The sequence below is a fragment of the Zonotrichia albicollis genome, chromosome 6 (assembly GCF_047830755.1).
Source record: "Zonotrichia albicollis isolate bZonAlb1 chromosome 6, bZonAlb1.hap1, whole genome shotgun sequence".
NCBI classification, from domain to species: Eukaryota; Metazoa; Chordata; class Aves; order Passeriformes; family Passerellidae; genus Zonotrichia; species Zonotrichia albicollis.
This window is the reverse complement of record NC_133824.1, coordinates 13,650,592-13,676,362: the sequence shown is the minus strand read 5'-3', so window position 1 is coordinate 13,676,362 and position 25,771 is coordinate 13,650,592. Positions and strand designations below refer to the sequence as shown.

At 39.9% G+C, this 25,771-nt stretch overlaps 1 protein-coding gene and 1 long non-coding RNA gene across 3 annotated transcripts in view; one reads left to right on the top strand and one right to left on the bottom strand.

The window, feature by feature from the left end:
- On the bottom strand, window positions 1-24,926 carry GTF2A1 (general transcription factor IIA subunit 1). 2 transcript variants are annotated; one of them, XM_005479736.4, is made up of 9 exons: window positions 24,641-24,926; window positions 17,515-17,616; window positions 15,668-15,872; window positions 13,287-13,351; window positions 11,101-11,176; window positions 9,699-9,832; window positions 8,498-8,818; window positions 7,517-7,606; window positions 1-4,516 (listed from the first exon to the last, which is right to left on the bottom strand). In XM_005479736.4, the coding sequence occupies exons 1-9, from the start codon at window positions 24,668-24,670 to the stop codon at window positions 4,409-4,411; spliced, it is 1,131 nt and encodes a 376-aa protein (XP_005479793.1). In that variant the 5' UTR covers window positions 24,671-24,926; the 3' UTR covers window positions 1-4,408. The 2 variants fall into 2 exon arrangements, with proteins under 2 accessions (XP_005479793.1, XP_074398628.1); XM_074542527.1 differs by lacking the exon at window positions 24,641-24,926 and adding an exon at window positions 23,429-23,553.
- The window catches only part of LOC141729334 (uncharacterized), a 39,690-nt gene continuing 37,621 nt past the window's right edge, over window positions 23,703-25,771 (top strand). Inside the window, exon 1 of the long non-coding RNA XR_012580721.1 lies at window positions 23,703-23,801. This is a non-coding gene — a long non-coding RNA (uncharacterized LOC141729334). The remainder of the gene's footprint in view (window positions 23,802-25,771) is intronic.

The window sequence follows — 25,771 nt, the reverse complement described above, 5'->3', positions numbered from 1 at the left end:
TGAAGTGGCAAACATTTTTAAATAACATCTTTAATTAAAGTTTTTGCAAAGGCAAAATATTAAACTTAAAATAGGTCTTAGTACATCAAAATACTAAGTTCTCTAATCGTATTCCAAGCATGGCCTTTGAAACATAATATCCTGTATATCACAGAGGAGCAACCTTGATCTGCAATTGTACAGAATGAATTTTACAAACATAATAAATATATTTACCCCCTTACACATAACAGTATATGTACAACAGCAGTTGACAATAGTAGCTCAGAACAGCAAAAAAGGATAGTCCCCCACTCCATAATCTATTGGTACCCTATGCACTCTGGAACATGTCTCATTGGATGACTGTACATATAGCTAACCCAAGGTAGTTTTTCCTGTTTCAAAAAGCTCCTTTTGTTCCACAACATCTAATCCACCAAATAATAATTAAAAAACACACTGCGTGAACTGCCTGAAAATGTAGACGACATGGAAACCAATGTACTGGTTTTTACACATTTCCCAACCAATCACAGCAATGGGAAAACGAGACTTTAAATGCCAGACACCAATACAGAACAATATGCAAGTTTCTTCATCTTGTATAGTCACTCATCTCCAAGTCTCAGAAGAACTCTAGTATCAGATAGGGGTGCATGGGTGGTGTGGGATGGCACACAGTAAATCCCACAGTGCTGTGTAAGGCAGCCCAGTATCAATCCAGTGTGCGATGCCCTAAAACCACTGTTCATTTCCTGGACATCTTATTGCATTCTATCAGGAAGCTTTTGCTTTGGGGGAAATTCTGGGGGGGTTTATTGTTTTGAAAGGAGCTTTTACAAATTGAAGAGATTAAATCAATATAAACTTCCGTTAACAAGGTCTCTTAACTCCTTCACTGAAATTAAGAAATTTTACTCTGGTAGTGTTATCTGGTAACATAATTACTACTAACTGTCAAGAGGTGAAATTATTTTCACAGACTCAATGAAGTTTACTTTAACACTCCTAATTGTGCAGCAAAAAGATAAGAAAATATTTATTTTAAAAAAATCAGTTACATGACACAACATATTTTTTGCTCTCTTCTAGAAAATGTGCTTCAGAATCACATATCAATCCTGGAAATAAACTCGGACCACAACTGTCACTTTAAATAGTGTTGAGGAAACTGAATTATGTTTAAAAGCAAGTTGTGAGTACAATGCAGGAACAAGGAGTATGAAATCTCAAATAAATCTTGTTGCTAACCAGCAACTGAGGGGGAATAAAACATATTTTATTTAAATAGTCCAATAAAGTTCCTTATGTGACTAAATTCTCTATTATCTCCTTAAAAGAAAACATTTCATTTTGTTTTCCACTTAGATGGTTTTAAATGATTGCACACACTAAAGCCTAACAGAATTAGCGCAAAAAAGTTGCTTTTCTGATTGAAGCACTGCGGGAAATTTACCCTCTCAGGAATCACTGTCATACTGGCAAAACAAGTATTCTGCAAACTGAAAAGGCACAAGACTCAATTTTGCCCAGTTGCTCCACCAGTTTCCATCAGCCATCATGGTTATAATTCTGAAGTTATCTTCCCCATTTTTTTTCCATCATAAAAAAGGTGCTCCATTATCTGTGCAAATTTTAACATAAGCCCTCTTGAAACCATTAATTGTTTCCATAATACTGAACTATTTAAATTGGAAAAAAAAAGCACTATTTCTAAGGGGGAAAAAATCACTTATGAACATGGGAATCCCTTGCCCTCTGAAAGGAATGGTTTCTTTTGAACCTAATGAAATGGTCTGTTCAGTTATATAATTAAAACCATGATTAAAAATTCAAGTATAATAATAAAATTAAGCAAACTACATTCTTACAGCAAGCTGCTACAATAAAATGAAATTAAAACATGCTTTTTGACTTAAAAAAAAGGAACACTTGATGTAGCAATAAGAGCACAGTTTGGTATGTGCATGGTTTGACTGGCTTTCCCAAAACTTCACAGATATTTGTATTTGAAGACAAAACCTATCTGAAAAGCATACCATACAATTAGCTTGCAAGAGGCTGTGCAAGTTCAGAAAGCTTCTAACATCCTTCAGAACAGTCTAAGCTTAATTACTTTTAAAGTTCAGCTACCCTTTAAAATAGAGAGGCTATGCAGCTTCTAGTATGTATGTGGGTGAGAAATATCACTAAGTTGCATGAAAACAAAGTGTTGTATAAGTAAACTGGCTTCCAATAGTATAAAAAGGAATCTATAGCTAAAGGGATGTTTTTATCCTTTTATTGGTTTGGTTGTGCAGCATTATGGGAATTTTTCTGAAGTCTACTACTTAAGACTTATTGGTAACAGACATGGAAAAAGTGAGGGAAGGAATTAGTTGATATATTATTGATTTTCTTGCAGTTGTACATAGAAGTGTCAACAGCGGTAAAAAAATAAAATATCTGCGTTGTTCAGAAGAAAGCAAACACCAATCAGTTTGAGATACCTTGAAAGCCCCCAGGTAAAAATGCAGTCTAAATGATGATTCCATTACTGAAGAATCAATTAGAAGAATCATCAATTAACTTTTCATAAAGCTTATGAATGTAGACGGCTTTCAAACAACCATATGGCTGTAGACATAGCCCACAGGCAGTTTCAGTCATTATCAATGAGAGAGCAGGTGTACAAAATCACAGCAATAAAACCTTCTTTACAATTTGTTGTGATTTTTCTACATACTACTGAGACTACAAATGCACTTGGAGGCAAATGAATCAGAGAATGAAAATTAAAGCAGTTGTTACATATTGCTGAAATACACTTGTGACTTTGTTAAATAATGTTTACAATATCTCATTCTCAAGCCAAAAATAAAGTCAGAAATCATGTCTGCTTCTTGTGGTCTTAGCTAATTCAGTAAAAATTATCTTTGTTGTGTCCTTTTTTCATCAACTTTTCAAGCACCCAACAAAATGCAAAATTTTTTTGAAATGGTGAGCCACATGAACATTCCTTCCTCAACAGTTTCTGAAGTATAATGCCCATTCCCTCTCCTCATTCAGAAGTCACTGCATTTTCAAAAGCAGGGTTTGCAACCATGGCCCTATGCAGGAAGAAAAGCTCTTCAACTTCTGAGAAGAGAAAGGGAAGGAGGGGGGAATAACTTTGTTGCTTTTCACAAACTGAACACAAAAAACCCCAAACAAACAAACAATAAAAAAGGCAAGTGAAAAAGTGACTACACAAGGCTTAGTGCATCTGACTGCTCAATTTGCTGTAACCAAGACAGTCTAAAGATACTCTAACAAAATTTGTGTTCTTAAAAGCTGTGCAGCTCTCTTCATGAAATTATATGCCATCTGGAAACTTTAGAGAGATTAACTGCTGCAGGTAATTTCTGGCTGTACTTTTTAGTAAAGCAGATCTTTGATTAAGAGTTGCAGCCATGATGTTAGAAATTTTATGTGATTTTCTGTATTAAAAATTTAGTCATTCCTGTGGGTCTGTTGAATTATTTGTGGGTGTCTGGACTACAAACATAGTAAGCAGGTAAAGGAATGCATCTATTATGGCATTACCTAGATATTGGATTCAAAAGGTCTCCAAACCCTTTAAAAAATGTTTTTGTTAAAAAATCAAGGGAAACTCTTAATTCAGTGATGCTGAACCACCACAAAACAAGCAAGAATATAATTAACAAGTTAAACAATCAGACTTTTGTGGGGGATGAGGTGCTTCAAATTTGAAAAATGCAGCCCTAGATAAAACCTATCACATGAAATTAAAATAATTTTGAAACATAAATCATTTTACCATTTTGTAACTGCTAAGAACAACAACCTGTTTATGGGGAATGGCATTGAAAACAACAAATAGATATAATAATTAATGAGCATATCAGAATTAAAAATATTTTCCTTATACAAGTTATTTAAAATTTAACACCTTAATTCTTACCCTTCTGTACAAAGCTTGCACGCAGTTTAAGTAAGATTCTGACCATCCTCACTACCAAAAGGAAGTGTTCAAAGCAAAGATTTGTACACACAATAAGCATTTTCAGATTAATAATCTATCAAAGGGAATAGTTCCTTCAATCAGTGGAAGAAGTATTTTAAAATCTTAAATCAAGGGCAGGGGGGACAAAGCCTTACATGCTAAATACCAGCTGTAGGTACCTGTATGTAGAATTGATAATTAAGGTATTCCTAACACACAAAACCAGCTCCCAGACAATGCTATAGCTGCTACAGTCCATGGCTTGCTCATCTGAAGTAGTGTCTTTGTTGCCACATTTCACCTTTGTTCCAATACTTTTGTTTATTTCTGATGTGCAGATACACATTTTGATTGGAGTATATATCCAAGTCTCAACTTTTCCTGCTTTTGTTTTGTTTTTTTCCTTTTACAGGGAGTTCTTTTGTTTTGTCTTTTAAAACTTCACCATTCTGCATCCCCAATGGCTTTGGAAAATACATAATCTCTTCCATTAAGATTCATGATGCCATCTTTGAGATGAAATTTCCATTTGTTTTTACTTCTGTGAATCTAAGAACAAGGCAAAAACATTAACCTATTACTCTGCATCACAAATAGGTTATAATGCATAAGTAAATTATAAGGGTAAGAAAAATAAAAATAACTATTAGACATACATTACTGAATTATTAAAAATACTGAGTGTCACATCCAGTCTTTCCTTAAACTCCCCCAGGGGAAATGACTCCACCACCCCCCTGGGCAACCCATTCCAACGTTTAAACAACCCTTTCTGTGAAGACATTCCTCCTGATGTCCAGCCTACATGTTTAACTTAAAACTAAAGAAAACTGAACAAAATTCAGCCTAAAGGTTAAATTTGGCACAATTAAAAAAAAAACCAAACCAACAAACCCCCCCACCACATACTTTAAGCACAGAGCAAATATTTACTATCTATCAAAAACTGCATCTGAAAGACTGAAAGACACCAGATGACCAGATACTCAAAGAAAGCAAAGACTTTTCAGAAAGCTGAAATACTGTTCAAATGGAAAGGTTATCATAAAATTCTGCAGACAGAACAAAGATGTAATTCTAGACCAAAGATGGTTCTGGAAGAAGTTAAAATTTTACGTAAGCCATAAAACCAGGTAACCCGGCTACAGTTTTTCCAGTTTTATCAACCATGGGAAGTCTCACCATGTACCATTAGTGCTGTAGAAACAGCAACGTGGCACCAAACAGCTTATGACCATATCACTCTACTCATTATTTCTAGTACTGCATGATCTGTTCTCACTTTAAGCTGAAAAAGAGACAGTCAGTGGCAAAAGATAGTCAGCAAGTAAATGAACAAGGAAAGGTCTGGCCTATATACACTACTTGCCCTACTGAATGGCATTCCACAAAAATCCCTCATCAGAAGCATTTGAGCTGCCATGAGGTTAGAAGGAAGGTCCTCAGATGAATAACTGAATAAAGATGAGAAAACACAGGTACGATCACAGTTTCTACAGCAAAGTAGAGTTCATTCAGCTAAGGTTTGTGCTGGTTGGAGTCCACACAGTTTAAGAGCTTACTAAGGATCTGAAAAATGACAAAATGTACTGATGATACAACCAGTTACTGAAGAGCTGCAGAACGATGTCCCTGCCCTAACTCATTGTGTAAGAAAACAATGGTGGCATTCAAGACATATGAAGACAGTAACAATGGGAAAAAAATCAATTTCAATTTACACAGACAATAAAAGCCGTGGGTTTGAACTCACAATTTCAAGTCAAGAATGAGATTCCAATGCTCTAAGACTTTCTCACAAGAATATCAGCTCTGTGTCCAGTGGGGCCAAAAACATACACAAACTAATGCAGAACATTGCCACACCAGCAAATAAATGGAAGTGTTACCTGTGCTCCTCCCTAAACCTTATCTACCCTTACAAGTAAGATACAGAAAAATCAAACAGATCTGCAGAATGAAAGTAAGAGCAATCAAATATTTGAACAGCAATCAAACATTTGAATCAGGTACAAATAAAGTGCAGCTCTGATTTCAAAGACATGACTGAGGAGGGTTATGATCATCTGCAGTATCATAAACAGCACCAAGAAAGCAAAAAAGAAAAGACTCTTTAGAACTAGAAGGTATCATATCAAACTAGTGAGTTCAAAAACGAGATGATCCTCCACACAATACATTTCTAAAACTTCTTGTTGCAAGGCGAAATTTTCAAGGGTTCAAAAATAATCAAATTGATTTCTAACAAGTAGAGGAAAAAATTCTCTGTTGGCCATTTGAAAAGAAGGCACCTTCTCTTCCTCAAGAGACAGTTCACAGAGGGATGTTTGTAAAAAGCTCTACATGAGCATTGCTACATGCCTGTTCTTGTCTCATAGTTCCAGAAGCACCTACCATCAGCTGATGCAGGGCACTGGGCGGGAGGGAACTGCTCAGATCTAAGCCTGCTCCTATATATTTTAGAAACAAACTGAATAATGATTTCTTGAAAAGAGATGAAGTCCTTTCAGAGTATGTGGCACTGGAAGCTAACAAGGGACACTGCTCCCTACCAAGTTCCTAACTTCTAAGAGGGTGAGGATTTCAGAGTAGTTCCTGTTGCTCACTTTCAGCAGCTCCCAATAAGCTTTTCTACCTGCTGTTCTGAGGTCCCTCATTATTCCTTACAAATTGCCTCAAAACAGTTTTGGATTACAGTCTAGAGAAGACAGATGGCTGGGATGTAGGTCTTAAATTCTGTGTTGAATCTGATGGCGAGTCTAAGCAGAGTCTTGGCATAACTGAAGACTTGCTAACCCAGTCATTCTTTGCAGCACAGGAGCTTACTGGTTTTTTAACCCCTGCTTTAATAAGGATTCCTATTTGTTGTAGCCCAATTAATCAAGTACAGCAGAAGAAAAAGGAAAAAAAATCCACATCAAATAATCTGTGTACTACCTCAGCCAAAAGATTCTGATATCATCTAGACACATTTAAAAAGTTTCCAGCACAGATGAATCCAGGGAAAATCTGATCCCCTGTAATGACTAAATTCTTGCAAGACAGTTCAGCAGAATTTAAAGCACAACAAGCACAAGCATTCCACACTGCCATTTGATATAGCACAATGCATAGCACAGAAAGAGTATTCTCTGGTAACCATTCCATCACCCAGAAAAGATACTTAAAAGATACTTTTAGTGATCAAGGAACAGTTTTCCACAAGTCTAAATCCTGAGGACTACTTTTTCTGTTTATAGCCACAATAAATGTACAAACTTAACAGTTCACCTCTCCTGGTCCCAGAAGACTGCCCTTTTATTAGAGGGCATAAAAAGACACTACAAAGAAAAATAAAATGCAGCCAATTTTTTTTAAGCTTTACCTATTACCAAGTTTAGTACAAACATACTACACAAACCTGTTTTAAAAACAATAGGTAATTCTTACATTTCCACTCACATTATAGTCTGTATAGACTTGGTATATACCAAGATACTACTTAAAAATTATAATTTGATACTAAGAACAGGGACAGTAACTCTTTGATTGTTTTCTGTAAAGATTTACCTTATCATACTGGCACACAACAACATTTTCTGTATCAAAGAGTTCTTGTCCTTCCTCATCACTCACGTCATCTTCACTGTTGAGAGGCTCCTGAAAGAAACACATGCACAAAGTTGTGATGGCTGGCAGGATTAGAGCTGTTACTTCAATTATTAGCATGAGGCTACAGTGTTGTCTATGAACTGCAGGACCCAAAATGCAATATTAGACTTTCCAACAGAGTGCTGATGCGTCCTACCCTCCCTCCCAAGAAGATACCCTTATGAATTTTAGTCTGGAACTTCAATGTCCAGACCAGATTCTAAGCACTGCAGCCTTTTAACACACATCTATTCCATTCTTGCTCCTTCATTGTAAATGTTCATGCAAAAGTATGAGATTTTCATTTTTGTAAAGCATCTAAGTGGTAAGAACCACTGGCGGAAGTCCAAAACCAAGCCAACTCAAAGACAAAATTAAGAATACTATGCCTGTTCCTGTCTCCTTATTTTATTAAACCAAGGTAAGATGTGTTTCTAGAAGACGCTTTATAATCAAATTTGAGTTCTCAAGCTCGCTCCTGTGCGACAAAAACTAATGGAATAGCCAATGAGATACAGGTAGACCACATCTGTCGGTCCCATCACTGAACCAAATGCTGCTCTCCTTTTTGTCTGTCTTAGCACCCTGCTTTTGTACACACTTGGTCCCAAGCAGAGTTGACCATTTCTGTTTGCTCATGAAGGTTATATGACTTCATGACTGACCTCTCTATAACATCAAAAATATTCCTATTGAAGTGTTTAAATAGTGCTGGTCACAGCTAATTTTTGCTGCGTCCCCCACACCCTTCCCAGCTGCACTGTTTTGCTAACACAGGCAATTTCCACAACGCAATAGGGGTAAAAGTTATACTCTCAAAATCACTGAAGTAACTGTATTATTTGATATAGACAGTTTTCCTTAAAATACCAACAAAAAACCCCATAATACTAAGTTTACCTCTTCAACTTGGCCATCTTCACCCCCATCTTTTTCTTTCTCTTCCTCTTCATCATCATCGTACTCTTCTTCCTCATCATCCTCTTCTTCAGACGATGTGTCCCCTGTTCCATCAACTTGGAGAACAAGTGGTGCTTGTGGTTGTGCCTGTTGCTGCTGTGGCTGCTGCTGACCAGCTGCAGGAATCTGTGCTTGAGCTGGTGTAGGGGCAGCCACTGTTGTAGGTATAACTTGAGTTTTATTTCCTGTAAACAGGATCTGCTGAGGCTGAATAATCACTCCTGTCTGCTGGGAAAGCCCTCCAGGGAGAGGAGCCAAAACCTGATGGAATATCACTGTAAGTACTGCGGCTGCTAATGTGACAGAGCACCACATCACAGACTCAAAGGAAACAATTAAAGCATATCAATCTGACTTGAACTAATTACAGAAGAGTTACAAATATTCCACTTATATCAGGCACATAATTCCAATTTTAATCCCATACATTCTTGCACTACTGGTTGTTAAATTTTCTGCATTCTGCATTACTAAATTTAAGAAAAAAATTTAAAAGTCTGTCCATTCTAAAACATGAGCACTACCACCACACCTGAGTTCCAAACACAGCACTGGAATGTTTTAATTCAAGCAAAAGATTATTTTAAGAAATGTTCTTTATAAAAAAATTAAAATCTTCACAAATTGTTAGTCATTCTTAAACTGTACAACTGTGCCAATGTGACTTTGTGCTAAGGCAGTTTCGACACACAGCTGACCCTGTCAATGAACAACAATCTTCCTAAAACATTGTATTTACTACTGAAATAACCAAGGAGTGTCAGTTTTAGGTATTTTATTCTGTGTGTGAGGTGACTCAGAATAATTTAAATTAATTTAAAAGTATGTAGACTACAATTGTGCACATAATATTACTCATCAGGAGATGCACAAAAGGAATTTTAAACTGCAGCCAATCACTATCTGGCAAGAATAAAAGTGACATTAAAAACAACATTTCAAGATTGTTCTTTATAGAAAAAAAAAAGCCCCACAAAAAAACAACCAAAAAATCCGTGTCACACTTGACACAACCTTCTCTTTTTTAAAATTATTCTGAGTTTGTGTTCTAGTTGAACTTGTTCACAAAAATATAGTAATTAGTAATTACTATAATGTTTTTTTCTTCCAAGTGTACCTATTAAAAGAAAGTCTCCTTTACCTGCTGAATAACAGGTGCTTGTACTCCACCAGGCTGCATTTGGGGTATAACCTGCTGCTGTAGAACCACTGGCTGCTGTGGTTGAATAATATACTGAGCTCCATTTGCAGTTCTAACTACTTGGAGGATCTGGCCTGTAGTAAAATAAGTATCAAATTAAACAAATGTACAAGTTCACTTTTTAAATTATGTTAGTTTAGAAGCTCATTCCTGGAAGAATACCAAAGGCAATTAAAAGAGAGAAATGCTTAAACAATTCACTTTCATCAGTGAAAAGACAGTATGCAATTCCAGCTGTGCCAGAAACAAAGAATAGGGTTGTTTACCATCTAAATATGATCATTTGTTTTTTACATTTCTTATCAGAAAGGTGGAGTAAGAAGAGAGAAAAAATTAAATTAGATAATCCCGAACTTTATACATTTCTCTCAGATGGATCTCCTGCTTTCCCTTCACAGCAAAATGCAAAGTCCTATTTACTGAAACAGTTCAATGTACCTGAAAGAAGGGACTTCCCCAGCCCTAGTCCAAGAAATTACTATAAATGTTCAAAACTGAATTATTACTACAAAAGTAACAAATGTAGGCTGCAGATTATTCTGTGCCATAACAAACATAGATCATTTCCTTAAGACTAAGAAGATTTTGATTTTTAGAACAGCTAAACACTTAAATTTTATTTCAACTATATACCATTAAACATTATAGTGTTTAAAACAGGAGAGTTAAGTCCCAGGTGATCCTGGTGAGCATAGGTGAATTACTCCAGCAAAAGCAGCAACTAGATCTAGAAAATGAGATTTCCTAGGCCTTTCTTTACTTCCTGTGCAGTAGAGAGTTATAATCAGGTTCATAAAATCAACACAACATGAAAGAACGTGAAATATCGGATATGCTGTTCATCAAAGTAACATTTAATTATATTCTAAATGCTTGGCATAACAGTATTTAGAAACTATAAATATGAAATAAAGCTAGAATTGCTAGCAAAATTCCACTTTGCATGCTTAGCAGGCATGAAAAACCTTAGGACATTACTCTTCTGAAGTCACAGAAGCAATGATCCTACTTCATAGTAGCTCAGTACCTGAACTTGGATCATGCATCACAAAGCTCAGAAATACACAAAGGGGAAATACAGCAACATCAATCCCTGTGCATCTAGAATTTCTCTAAGTGGGAAAAACCTAGACAGATTCTAACCTATAACACCATTAGGGCAGGACCACAAGATTGCTAAGAAAGTCAGTGAGCAAAAAGCGCAGGAATCAAGTAAAGAGACTGCACTACCTTGTTAGGGTGGATGGCCAGATCCTGCTTTTTAGCAGTAAATAACAGGAAGTAAGGCACAGAATGCTTCCCTCTTAAAACTATAGCTTGTTCTCAATATTAAGACAGTTACCTGAATTTGTAAGTATCTGCTGAACTGGAGTAACACCAGCGGGGAGAGCCAATGTAGCTGCAGTGGCTGCAGCACTCTGAAATACAGGAAAGGCGTTTTAACCACAAACGTAATATTGACAGTGTTTCATCCCACAACATGCTGCCTGAACATACCGAACTTTTTATTGCCATTTACGGTGTTTGCACACAAGTTCCTGCAGCTATTAAAATGAAGACATTTCAACTGTACATTATACTACATATAAAAATTATTTTATTTTCCTTCTCTAATAGTAAGAAGACTGAAGCAAAATCACTAAATATCACACCCTAACGCAACTTGGTTTCTTGCTTTATCTGCAAGCTCAGCAGATAAACCTCTGTCTTCTCTGCTGATCTACTAAAACATCACAACACTGCATTGCTCCCGTGGCAAGTTCTGTTACACTTTTTCAAAGCAGCTAAGGCTATGGGCCTACAAATCTGAAGGAACATAAGGTACTGACTGAAGCAACGATTGTGTTGGCCTGTCTTGTTTTCACAAGGCACAGTAACCAGGTTTGCACTCTTCTTCAAGTCCCACATCACACAGCTCCTCTGAGTGAACCTACACATACTGTGTACTGACTGTTCACAGAAAGACTGATTTTTTCTCTCAAGACAGCTGGTTCAAAGATAAAGTGGAACTATCAATGAGTACCTGCAAGGTACTCAATTTGAACCTGCAAGGAAACAAGAGTTTCAACACAGTTAGGGGAGCTCCAAACACAAAAATGTGTATTAAGTCCTTAACTTGCAGAGGATGATGGACTTCTCTAGAGGCCTCTCTATTTCAAGGGTCCCACTTCAGCTGCCATGGAAAAGGCTACCTTCCCCTCCTCTAAGGGAACCATGGCCAATTATTCTTTGTTACTGAAAGGATTTAAACTTCATTACTGGGTAGAATGCGTATTTCCTGTTTAGAAGAAACAGTATCTCCCCATACTGTCAATAGAACAGCTACATCTCCCAAGATTAGAGATCACCACACAAAACTAAAATATGCTCTATGCATCCTCACATCCCCGACAAACACAGATGAATGAACTCTCATTACTCTCTGCCTTCCACAATACTCAAAGTCTGTCAGATCCACTCTTTCATATCAACTCAAATGCTTCTAATAAACAATATTTCAAAATTGATTGTAACTCTTTGCTGAACAGTAGTTCTCTGTGGTAGACAAAGCATCAACATTTTGACAGCAGTAGAGTTTAAAAAGCTTGGCATAGTCATTTCTTCTATACCCTGAGATAAATGACACAGGACAAAAACACATTTAATTGTTGGATTTGTAAAGTTACAAATCCCTCTGAAATGGTTACCAAATGTAAGAAAAAAGTGACTTTATGTGCTCTTGGCTTGTAGGTAAATCATACTATTCAAGTAACAAAGTTCAGGCTCTTTTCTGTAGCAAGATCAGCAGAAAACAGGAAAGTAAGAGAAGGCTGGTTCCACTTCAAAACTTGTTGCATCATGAAACTTTGCTTCATCGGCTTCTACCATAGAAGTGGTAAGAATGTAATGAATTCTGGTCATAATACACATAATTAAACTTATACTAGGGGTTATCTTCAAAGCTTTGCAAACAACTTATTTCTCTTTAAATTTAGCCAGGGCCTTTAAAGCAAGATAAGATAAGCAATATTAACCTCTAGAGATACAGAGGGTCAGAAAACTATACATGATCAGAGTCAGTTCTATATGCTGTTACATAATTAGTGAATGGAATTAATGTGACCAGCAAAGATCTATGTGAAATGCTAAATCATCTCTCATTTAACATAAAACAGCATATTAATGCTTTTTTCTGCATCTAGTAAATACATTATGTTTGCACCAGTTACTGGTAGTGTATTGGTATATAAGCATATCATCATGGAGATTCATACCAGCAGTATTCCAATTTCTGATTTTAAAAAAGTTTTGGTTAAATATATTTAAGCAAAGGATTAAAGTAAGCCCAAGATTTGTCAGCAGAAGTCATGCATCTCTGCTCCTAGACTGTAAGTGCAGCAGCAGAACTCAGAAAGGTGGCAGACGGGTTTGCCAGTGAGTCCTAAATTACTTTTAAGCATCTGATGACTAATAGAAATTTGTATTTACTGTTTAATCAAAACAATTTACATAATGACAGTGTAAGCCTGTATAAACTTCTTCTCTTACCATGCCTGATGCATTCATATGTGGTATCAGCTTGGAATCTGGCACAATAACCTGCTGCTGAGGTGCTGGAAATGAAAAAAAACCCCAGAATTTAATGAAAAATACAAAATCTGCCCAAATAACATCCAAGTCAGAGCAACTTAGAAAGATTATCACCTAAATATTAGCTGAGCTTCACCACAAAACCAAATACTAAGCAGTCTCTAGTCTTAGTAAGTTTTACTTTCAAGACAATATTCAACAGCAGCTCGGAGGGGTGTTATGACTACTTTGCCTTTACAGGTCTTATTTCAAGGGCTTCAGTTACCTACTCTGTATCTAGGTAAAGCAAGATTGAAAACATATTTCTAAAATTAGAGGTATTACTGAGATGTTGATAAAATTTATGATGCCCAATATCAGAGTTCTTCAAAAACAAAAGTTAACTCTTAAAACAGACTTAAGCAAGAATTATTCAAGATGAAGAGCAGCAGGATGCTGCAGTTAGCCTGAGCTATTCACAGTCAGCATAGCTTTAAGCTCATCATCTTCACTGTCTCCTGAATGCAGCAGAAGCAGCTGAAATGTGATAAACCACCTCTCCCACACAACAAAGCAGCTTTGGTGCACTAAAGGAAAGGCTAGCAAAACTATACCAACAACCTGTTGATCATCTGGAAGTGCATATGGTCAAGTTTATGGAACGAGCAGGTTGCCACTGCTATTATCAGTGACAGTAAACTTCAAAATGACAGAGCAATTTGAATTAATTTGTCATTGACAAACTGTTCTCTACCCAATCCTTTAAACAAATGACACTTAAGAATATTAGGAATAAGAGTTTCTAGGAAAGATTCTAGGGTAGGAAGCCTCAAAACCTGTAAAGAGATCTGAGAGCACCTCCAATTTTCAGGGAAATGAAGGAGGGCAAAAGATTAAGGAATGAACCTGTGGCAGGACCACAGAAAGGACAGCAGGAATCACCATGTCTATCATCCTGATCCCTGCCTGGGACTGCACCAGGTCATGTGAAGAGCTACTATACCATCTCCACCATGGAACAAGGAAGTCAAATAATTCAGAAAACTGCATCTCTGTCATGGAAGTGCTTTGATAACCTCATTTCATTTAGTCTCTGCGCTGTCATTTAGTTGTAAGCCGCAGCAGCGGGCAACAGTAAATCAGGCTGCAGCGCGTTACCAGGGGAGGATGCGGCTGCCCCGGGAGCACAGGGACCCCTCCATGTTCCAGCGCAGGCACCGCGGGCCAGCGGAGCCGCGGCCGCTCCGCCCAGGGTCCGCCAGAGGGCGCCGTGAGCGGCCGCCCCCGCGGGGGCTCCGAGCCTCTGCAGCCGCTGTGTCTATTGAAAGACTTTCATCTCAAAATTAACTTTATCCCAACGCACAAAACTATTTATGTCTAGCCAAAATAAAAAGTGCTCTAAGAAGAACACTAGCAACCAACACCCATGTTTCCCTCCCTGTGAGAAAAGTGCCACAAACCAACCACAAAAAAACCAACAAGAACGACATCATGGAAAAACTGATCACATCAGCTCTATACTGTGTTGAAAACGTGGTGGTTGGGTTTTGTCTGGTTTTGGGGGGACACAGTGAAGGATATCAAATTGTATCTATCTTTCATGCCTATAACAACATAGGTTTTCTGATCCATGAAATCTGACAAGAAGACTGAAGTCTGTGACTACCACAGGCACGTATTTTATGTCACAAATTTAATACACTGAAAACTCAATCAAGCCATTCATAGGTGGCAGATATGCTTACTCAGCATATATGCAGTAAAATCCAGTAGTATTTATTTCAGTTTTCAACTGAAATTATAACAGCTGAAAAAAATTTTTCATTAAATTATTAATGAACACATAAGACAGTTATTACAAGAAACAATACAGTTACGCCTAGCTAAAATACACCCTGTACATCCACATGTACACAATGTGCCATCTTTTAAGACAAAAAAAAAAAAATCTACATATACTCAGACTATTATACAAGTATTTTTCGTGTCCTAGCATTGAGTTATGCCAACCAGTAATGGTTTTTTGAAATAATTTGCTCCTAATGACATTACCGCCTCATGACTAAACTCTCAATTGCTTATATTGGCTTGAACTTAGAGCTGCTAATGGAATTTTGAAAGTTGTGCATTCTGAAAGCATGTTATGTTACAGATGACCAAGAGAAGAATCCAGCTTTTTCAAAATCTTCTAAAGAATATGATTTAAATACCAAAACACACTTCCCCCAGCTTTCTTGACCCATTGAACAGAGGCCAAGTAGAAAGAGAGAAAGTTAACCACCAGAGAAGCATCCAGCCCTAGATTTAGAACATGCTAAAGAGCTGGACTAACTTCAGAGTGTTTAGAGATGAAGTCTGACCTTGCTGAGATGCTGGAATAAGGACTTGCTGTGGCTGAGACTGCTGCTGCACAGTCTGCTGCGGCTGAGGTGTGTGATGGTGGTGGTGATGATGCTGCTGTTGCTGCTGCTGCTGCTGCTGTTGTTGCACCTGCAATAAAAGCTGCTGCTCTTCTGAATGGAAGCCATCTACGGCCTTAGACTGCATCAGCTTGTTCTCCCACAGCTAGTTTGGAAAAGGAAACAAAAATATCTGTGTATCACTTTTACTCTACAGGATTTGTAACAATTTAATGACAGTTCTGCAAAACTGAGTTTCACTGTTTATTTTGTGCAAAAAGCCCAAAAAACCTTCAGGCAGATACAGACAAAAGATAACTCCACGGAGTTAAGAAAAGGAATTAAATATCTCTCTCCAGTCCAAGATTAAACTTTAACATTCTTTCTTTCTTCTAAGTGTGGAAGATTCACAACAACCCTAACAGAAGCATGAACTGAGATAAACTAGTAACTTTAAGTAAGATTTTAAGTTTTCCATTTTCCTATATTCCTTCTTTCTTAGCTCTTTAATCACAAAAATAATTCTTTATTACAGCTTTCCTCAAGCCATTTCTCCTTGGAACTCCTCAATAACATTTGCTAAAAGACTACTGCCTCCTACAACAGAAGCTACCAGCATACCTAATATAATGCCTCTCTACAATCATTTACACAGTTTCTATCACAATATTAAATTCAGCTTCTCCAGCCCTACAGTTCTTTATGTCAGCTGACATGTCATCAAAGGACAGACAGAGATGCAAAAAAGCAGCTCTTGTAAAAAGAGCAACAAAGAGTATTCTGTAATACATTAAGAGTCTAGAAGACTACAGGCACTCAGGATTCATGATTTGAAAATCTGCTTAGGGCTCCTCTTCAATACTTCATTTTCCTTCTTGTCTCTTTCCTCATTAATTTTTTCTGACATCACTTGCAGAACACATCTGTGACAAAAATACCACAGCTCTTTTTTTATAGCTCTCACTGTGTTTTCACCAAGACGGGTCATGGTCTCATGCGAAAAGTCTTCATCTGTTTCTGTCTAGATAAATTCAAAATTTGTTTCCTACTCCATCCATTTTTTAATACTTAAAAAATATTGTGAATGTGGGATACCATGCTCATGAAGAACATGATACAAAAAGTCATCTGCTTTCCCAGTTTCCTTTCTTTTTGCTGTTTTGTTTTGCCATTTTTTCCCTTCACCTATGAAGGGCTTTTTTTACTCCTGAAGAATTTGAAGAAAGCTACAGAAGACCCACTAGAACTCAGGTTAACATCCTGCCCTTATTATGGACCTTTGATTCAAACCCACTCCATGTAAAACAATTCTGAATCAGAGCTTCCGGCAAGCATGATGCATACAGTGGGATTTATTACATAGCAACCCCCCCCCAAATGACAATACCTTTGAAACTACAAACCATACATGCAAAAATCTGACCATGTATCTAACAATGCAACTCTTCTTCAGAAAGACAAAAACATCAAGAAAACATCAAACAGGACAGGCATTTTATTTTTCCTGCAGAGAAACAAAGAACTATGTGTCTCTAAAACAAGCATATTTTCCCCTTTTTAAAAAATGCAATGTTTTGGGGATCAAAGTAATACTGCATTCAGATGACTGCTGTCAGATTAGGGAAAATAACAGGGTGAGCAGATCTACCTATACAACAGTGCAATTCAAATTACATGGGGATACAGATACGCAGATTGCAGTGTTTAATTAACTAAATATTAGTACTTATACTGTGAACAACAGTAGCCAGATTTGGAAACTAACTGCTGTATTGGTCTACTAACAAAAACTTTGAAGTTCAACTTACTGTTTTGAGTTCCATGAGAACTTGTTCATCCACTCCTTCATCCAGAAAAACTTCTCTGACATCATTAATGACATCTTCAATTACAGACCTGTACAATTTAGGCTTTAAAAAAAACAGCAACTAGTCAGCACTGTTTTGAAAAGAATCTGTCACTTTAATATTAAGATAAGATTTCCCCCCACAAAAAACTGCATTTCAGAATACACCACATGTCTCCAAGTGACTGAAATATCCCGGAAGGTATAAATCAGGAAGAGCAGTTCAAACAAGGTGAAATGGGAAGGGACTGCTCACGATATTCTGTGACAACTACAGCACAAGAGTTATCAAGCCATGAAGAGTATAATTTAAAAGAGACAAGGAGATTGTTTTCCATTCAGTTAATTTGTTTTCTGCTTGAAAATGTAGATGCTAAACACGCAAAAATGCTGAGATGAGTGCAAAATGCATTAAAGAACATTTGGAGTTTGAAAGTATATTAAAGACAGGAAAAGAAACTTGTTAGTACTTGCACCAAGTATGGCTTAGAATGATCTTGAGCTGAAAACCACTGAAGGCTCAAAAAATGGGAAGGATTCCTGTGAACATCCTGTTCTTCCTTACATACTTGTTTTCAGAAACTCCTTAAGATACTAGGTTAGACAGACTTCTGTTTTCAATCACTACTCATGCTTTTACATTCTGCACTTCTCATGGGGAAATACTAAAAATATGCTGTTATTATTATACTGCTTTCACACCTAAGCTATGAAAAAAAGTAAACTGTCAGTTCACTTTAGGTTGCCAAAAGAAGTTCTGGAGCCTCCATTCGTGCAGACACTCAAAAGCCATCTGGACATCATCCTGGGCTCTAGCTGGCCCTGCTCGTGCAAGGGGGCTGCAAGAAGACCTCTAGAGGTCCCTTCCAACATCAACCATTTTGTGAACTTTAAAATGAAGGTACAATTTAAAACAGAGAATGCAAACATTTAACATTATCAATTAAAACACAACACTTAATTCATAAAACCACATGGGAACTGCACTATGCACATGCTGTATCTTTTAAATAGTACAGCTGAGACCTTTCATTGTATGTATGAACCCCAATGGGATTTTGGCTAGGCTTAAATATCTGCGCTATCTAACTGCAAGGCAGCCCTACAAGCTGTAAATTATGGTTGATAATCTTGCAGCCTGCAAACCACATATACTTCACTGCCCAAGGTTGCTACTTGAAAATTGACCTCTCAATTTTAAACTGAGAAAGAAAAGTAGCCACAACTCTCTCGAAACGGTCATTCTCCTCAGCCCCAGTGCCCAGCTCCCTTAAGCAATAAATCCTGACTGATCCCACACACATCAGATATGTTGTATATATGGAAAACAACCATCCTGTACCAGTGCAGTGGGTTTGGTACTCCAGGAAGGCTGAGCCTCCAATGCACGCACAGGAAATCTGCACCAAACACAAGCAGATACTCCAGAGGTGCAAGAACTACACAAATGTACTTAATGCACTGAAGCATTTATTTTATACACAGACATTTTCTTCATGTATTCCAGAAGTGCTGAATTTGTTGCAGACATGCTAAAAATTGCATTTCACATGTTATGGAATTGTTATACCTAAATTATGGAAAAATGTAGGTAGACTAGTAGCCCATGATTTACTAATCCAGGGAAAATTTGAGTGGTGTCAGTAAGCACAAAAAAGAAACTGAGTATCTTTACTTTTAGATGTAGAAGGGCGAAAAGGGAAAATAAAACTTGAGAAAATGCATAAAGATTACAAGGGAATAAAAGAACATATCTGGAACCTGGATATAAGCAGTCTGATGGCTGCCTAGTGCATGATGCCCTTATTGCTTAAAAAAGCTCCGCACTGGGGCATGCTCAAGTTATTTTTTGTTACAACCCCTGCCCCAGCCCCTTCTCCCAAAAAGTACAAAAATAAACCAAAAAAGTCTCAACAAAACCCAACATACCCCTCCATGTTATTAATCACATTTTAGCTTTAAAACATGCTGCTGCAAATCAAGTAGCTGAAATGTTATCATTCATCCTTTTATTATTGGTTTAAAAAAAAAAAACTACTAAAAATTTCTGGCTTCAAGTAACAGAGGAACTTGCCATCCTTGACAACTACATTTACAGCAGCTATGTCCACAACTTAATTTCTTCAAAAAAACCAATACATACCATAGTGTATACTCTCTTATCCAGGTTTGAAATACTGCATTAACTGAGTTTATAAACATTGAAAGAGACTTTCAAAGCCAGACTTCTCTTGAGTGCTCATATTTTAAATCTGTGTAATAACTCAGAAATACCAAGCACCATTAACAGGATTATGTTTCCATTTAATTCATAACATGCAAAAAGACATTCTACTTAATAACATTAAGTCCTATTATTTCTATAATTAAACAAATTGCATAAAGCTTATACAATTCAACTAGCACGGAAATACTACTTAGCCTATTCCATATATTGTTCCTTATTACATTAAAAGCATCTGTTCCTTAATGCCAAACCACATTCTGCAAATAAATAAGCTTAACCTCAAGCATGTGAGTTACTTTATTTAAGTCAAGAGAACTACCTGTATGCCTAAAATGACAATCAAAATTCCTGCAGGATGGAGGGTGCATTTTCTCCTTTAATCCTCATCTCCCTAAATTACCTATTAGGTCTACTTTTCTAATAAAATAGATTTTACATAAACAGGCCCTAGTAATTTCCACCAGTAACTACTTCCTCCTGTGTCCAGTCAGATATTTCTGTAAGGTTTATTCACAGAGCCTTCCGAGTCTATAAAGCCCTAGAAGAAAGGTACCAACATTCAGGTACAAAAAACGGACTCCACAGCCCAACAGTCTGCATGAGAATTTTCTTTTTTCCTTAGAGAAATAAGAGAAAAAACTAATTCAAGCAGTTATTGGTGTCCAGTGTCCAGCATTAGCTTAGCAAGAGCTCAGAAAGGCAGGGTAAGAGCACAGAGGTTCACTCTGCCATTGCTGACACAGGATCCCTCTGCACTACTTCCAATAGCCCAAGCAAGCAGGTGAGTGCTCCCCCAAAGGGGACAGTCCTGCAGGGCTGGAGTGAGCTGGGTGACATGAGGGTTACTCAGCCCAGCAGCAGCCTGTACAAACACCTGTCCTTCTGCATGAGCCTCACAGTGCACTGGATCTCAAACTGGGTCAGAATTTTCACACTGGTTCTAATCACACAGTAATAGACAAGATACACTCATGGCTCTGTGATTAGGAGGAAGAAAAGAGAAAACAAAACATGTGCATGCTTATAATGAAACAGTGTCTGTCTGATTTTACCTGTACACATTTATATAATACTGAGAAATACCCTGTTCACTTGAAATTCTCTTTTGTACACTCCTACTGAACATCCAGCCAAGGTGGAACATCTCCCCTACTGGGGGCAGCAATGCCTTCAAGAGACATTCACAGTGGAATTCTGCAGAAAATCACAGAATGCTCTTTTCCTACCTCAAAAGAGGCATATCCAGTAAAATTACAAAACAGTCTTAAGTTCCAGACTTTAAAAGAAAGCATACTGTACTGTTTTTAACATACACTAAGAGTTAGGTTTAAGCAATATTTATATGATGCTGAAGCTGTTTATATAAGCCATCTAAGAGTCTCAAGTTGAATGACAAAACTATTTGCATACACCGCTTACTCAAAAAACAAACACTGCAATACAATTACTGAGTAAATCTTAAGATGGCATAGTAGGTGTGCTTTCCACTAAGTTTCTGCATTCAGTCAGAGAAAGCAATGTGAACAAATGGAAACTTTAAAGATTGCTATTAAAATAATTGTGCTTTCATCTGGTTTATATTAAAGTGCCTCCCTCATAAAGAGTACATTGCTGTAAATGTCAAGCTCTTTTAAGAGCAAAATACTCAAATCACTCTTCAATAAACACTATTCCGAGCACTTACTACAGATTAAAGACAACAATTAAAATTCCTGATTTATTAGATACAACCACAAACACATAGAAGAAATCTGGAATCTTATTATTTCCCCCTCCAGGAACATAAGGGAATGATTATATTTTACTTTCTCTGTGCATCTTGAAAAGAAAACTCTTGAGTATGGTGACACTGCTACATGCAACTCCAAATCCAGGAGCAACCAGCAAGCTATTTTAAGAAATGCCACATGTCTTTGGGGGCTTACACTTCCTACATTCCTTCCGCTTCAAGGCTACAAAAACTGCAATCCTCTGTAATTATTATCACAACACTTGGGATTTCAGCAATGTGGATTTCCAATAACCAGGATGTTATGGAGACACAGACCACAGCATGCTCTGTACATTTGACATTGGTTCATTCCTGTTGCTTCTGCAGCTCTCTCTGAAACATGCTAATCTTTCTCCCAGCTGTGCAGGTAAACCGGCCACAGGCAGCCAGCAGAGAACACTGTAAAGGTAACTACTTCTAGTCACAATTACACCAAAGATGTGTATTAAAAAGTAACATATATAATCTACACTGTAAGCATTAAGATTTGAGTTTTTATGCTGTTCTGGACTTTTACAAATGTATTACCTTTATCACACATAAAATCTTATACTATATATAGCTGTTAACATCTATTATTTGTCCTTTATTACAGAGAACAGATTTCTAGCAATTCAGATTTGATCAGAGGCTGATGTAATGCCATTGACACACTGGGGTCCTAGTCCAGCTCCTAAAGTCACATGGTTGCAGCACTTCAAAACGTTCCTACTCATCTTTGGCAACCCTTGGCTAAGTAATAGATTTCCTACTACTGAATGAGATCCAACTTGATAAAATTGTACGATTTTACTACCTAACTGAAAATTAACCTAAAGCATACCTATCTGAAGCAGGCTCATTTTAAGCTTGGCTTTTACTATTCCAAACATTGACAACTTTCAAAAGAACTTCCAGTACAGAATTACAGTGAAAGAAAAGAAGTCTTAATAAATTGTTGAGTCAAAAATATTTACAAGTCCTCTGGAGATTATTCAACATGCATATTTTTTTGCAATTCAGTACTACCCCAGTCAAGAAAGAGAAGAAAAACCTCTAATTTAGTACACAGAAATAAAACCTTTTCTTACAATAAAACTACAAATCGGTAAGTTCATAACCAGAAGGACAACTAAGATTCAAATCATACACATTCAATATGCATCCTCCTGAGTAACTGCCCTCCGTGTAACAGCTGACTACTTTCCTAGTTTTCTCATACAAAAGCTGACAAAATATCGAAGATGTTTCCTTGCAATTGCATAAACCTAACTCACAAACATGCCTCTGACCTTTCAGATTAGGAAAAGAAAACTAAGACACTTTGCGTTTTCTATTGTATATTTTGTAGTATACCAAACACTGTAATGAAACTAAGTAGTGAATATGCCAAAACCACTGCTTCTGCCTGGAATGCAATAAAATATTTGTACACTTTAGGCACCAGAAACACACATAAATCATTGAGCAGCATCTGCAGCCCATGACCCACGAATAAAACTTGAATATTAACTTCACTTTTGGGGAGACAGCTGTAGTCAGACCTTGGCAATGCGCCATAAAATAAATACCACAACTCTCCTTGATACACTGGCTAAGAACCGTTTAAACACTGCTTTCCCCAGGCAGCAGAAAAGCTACTTTGAAGACTTTACAGGAGCACAGGAACGTGTGCGAGCTGTACGCCAAGGACAAAAAACCCCAAACCCTGAACAAACAAAAAAAATCCCACAGCAAAACCCAAAACCAACCAAGCAAAATAAATTATTTAAAAAAGAATTAAAAAAAGGTAAAAAGGGCAGAACAGATTCAAACACAGGAGCAGATGAAAACTGTCTTTGTGCAATGCGTAGAAGCACAAGAAAGCCCATTTGCACGGGCTAGGAGACAGCCTCGCACCCGCAGAGCACCGCCGCTCCGCAGCCCGGCGGGGAGAGCGAGCGGTGGGCAAGGCCGGCCGGGATGCAGGACCAGCCGCCCGTCTGCCTCCCAGCCTCCGCCGCGGACGCATGCACCTCCCAGCCCGCGCTCCGCGGCTCGCTCCCTATTTAAAGGCTGATGTGGTGTTTAAATGGAGAGGCGGTGACGTGGGGCTGGAAAGCACCTTCCCATCCTAGCAGAGTCTATATTAGAGAGCGGCAATAGCGCTATATAAACAGGGCAGCCACAGGGAGGAGGAACACAAGGAGCAGGGAGGCAGAAAGGCAGGGGGAAGCCATGATGGATCTGAGAGCCACAAACAAGGGGGCCGAGCCCGCCGCCGGGACGCCGGGTTTGTCTCCTCCAGCGCTTCGGGGCGGGGGTCGCGGCCGGGGGCGCGCCGGGGAGCGGAGCGGCGGCCGGGGGGGCTCGGTGGCAGCGCAGGGCTGTGTGACTGCTTGTTGCAAACCTCTGTGAGTACAAGTGCAGCAGCGAGCCACCCGCCAAGGTGCAGAAAGCACGAGAAGGGAACGGGGGAGAGGTTTGGGGATTTTTTTCTTTTTTTTTTTCTTTTTTTTTTTTTTTTCGTTCTCTGTTTTTAAAATAAATACTGCCTCGCTCGCCAGAGTTGAAGGCTTTCACTCGGCTTAGCCGATCCGGCCGGAGTGGGATAAGTGCTTTTCAACCATCGTCTCCTTCTTACAAAGCAACATAAAATGGCTCCAGCGGAGCCCAGGCGGGCTTCCCCGACACCGCAAAACCGAAACCTGGCTCGGGCGCCCCTTCCCCTCGTCTCGGGGCGGGCGTTAGCGCCCGCGCTCCTCCAGCTCTCGCCCCTTCCCCGGGCGCCTCCCGCCGGCGGCGGCGGCGCCCCCCGCCCGACGGCCCTTCCTTCCCTTCCCCGCCGGACCCCCGGCCTCCCCGCGGGGCCGCCCCCGGGCCGCCGCCCCGCGCCCCCACCGCTCCGCTCCCGCCGCCTCTCTCCCCGCCGCCGGGCGCCACAAGTTGGCTGCCGCCGCGGGGGCGAGGCTGCCCCGCGCCCCCCGCCGCCCCTGCCCGCCGGGGGGCCGGGACCGCCCGAGGCGGGCGGCGGGAGGGAAGGGAGTGCGGGGGAGGGGGCGGCGGGCCCCGCCGGCCACCTCCGCCCGCGCTGCCCCCGGGGCCCCCCTCGCCCCCCGACCCGGTCCTTACCACGGGGTTTGTGTTAGTCGAGCTCGCCATGTCCCGAGCCCCCCGGGACGCCCCCAACCGCGGGGGGGAGTCGCCCCTAAAACAATAAACCTGCCCGGCTGCGTCCCCCCAGCGCCCGCGCGTTCCGCCCCGGCTGACGGGCGGCCCCGCGGCCTGTGCCGGGCTCGCTCGCGGCCCCGGGGCTGCAGCCGCCGCGCTGCCGCCTCGCCCCTTTATATAGCGCGAGTCGAGCGCTGCGCGAGCGGCCGGCGAGCGGGGGACGCGGGCGGGGGGGGCGCGAGGCACCGCGAGAGCTGCCGCGAGACCGCGCCGGGACCGGAGGCGTCACGTGGGTCGCCCCGCCCCCGCCGCCATGACATCTACCGAGGCGGAAGTGGCTGCGCGAAGCGGGGCGGCCGGGCCCTATCGAGGCGGAAGTGGCTTCGCCTCTCTCCGGAGCGCCGTCCCCGCCCGGCGGGTGATGTCACGGGGCGCTCGCGGCAGGCGGCGGCCGGGCGTTCCGTAGTCGCGCGCGGGACGGGGAAACGGAATCGTTTGGTTTGGAAAAGATCTGTGAGACCATAGAGTCCAGTCAATGACCGAGCACCACCGTGTCAGCTAGACCAGGGCACTAAGTGTCACCTCCTTAAACACCTCCACGGATGGTGATTCCAATCTGGGCTGCCCATTCCAATGTCTTATCGCCTTTAATGTGAAGAAATTCACCCTGATAGCCAACCTCAACCTCTGCTGTCCTCCTGCCCTGTCACTGGTTGCCTGTCAGAAGAGGCCAGACCCCACTTGGCTGCAGCCTTCTTTCAGGTGGTGGTAGAGAGCGAAAACCTGAGGCTCCCTTTCTCCAGGCTCAACACCCCCAGCTCCCTCGGCTGCTCCTCATCAGACTCGTGCTCCAGACCCTTCCCCAGCTTCGTTCCCCTTCTCTGGACACGGTCCAGCCCCTCAATGTCGTCCCTGAAGTGAGAGGCCCAGAACTGTGCACAGAATTCAAGGTACAGCCTCATCAGTGCCAAGCAGAGGGAGAAGATAAACACCCTGGTCCTGCTGGCCACACTACTGCTGGTACAGGCCAAGGTGCCATCAGCCTTCTTGGCCTCCTGGGCACATCCCGGCTCATGTTGTGCTGCTGCTGAC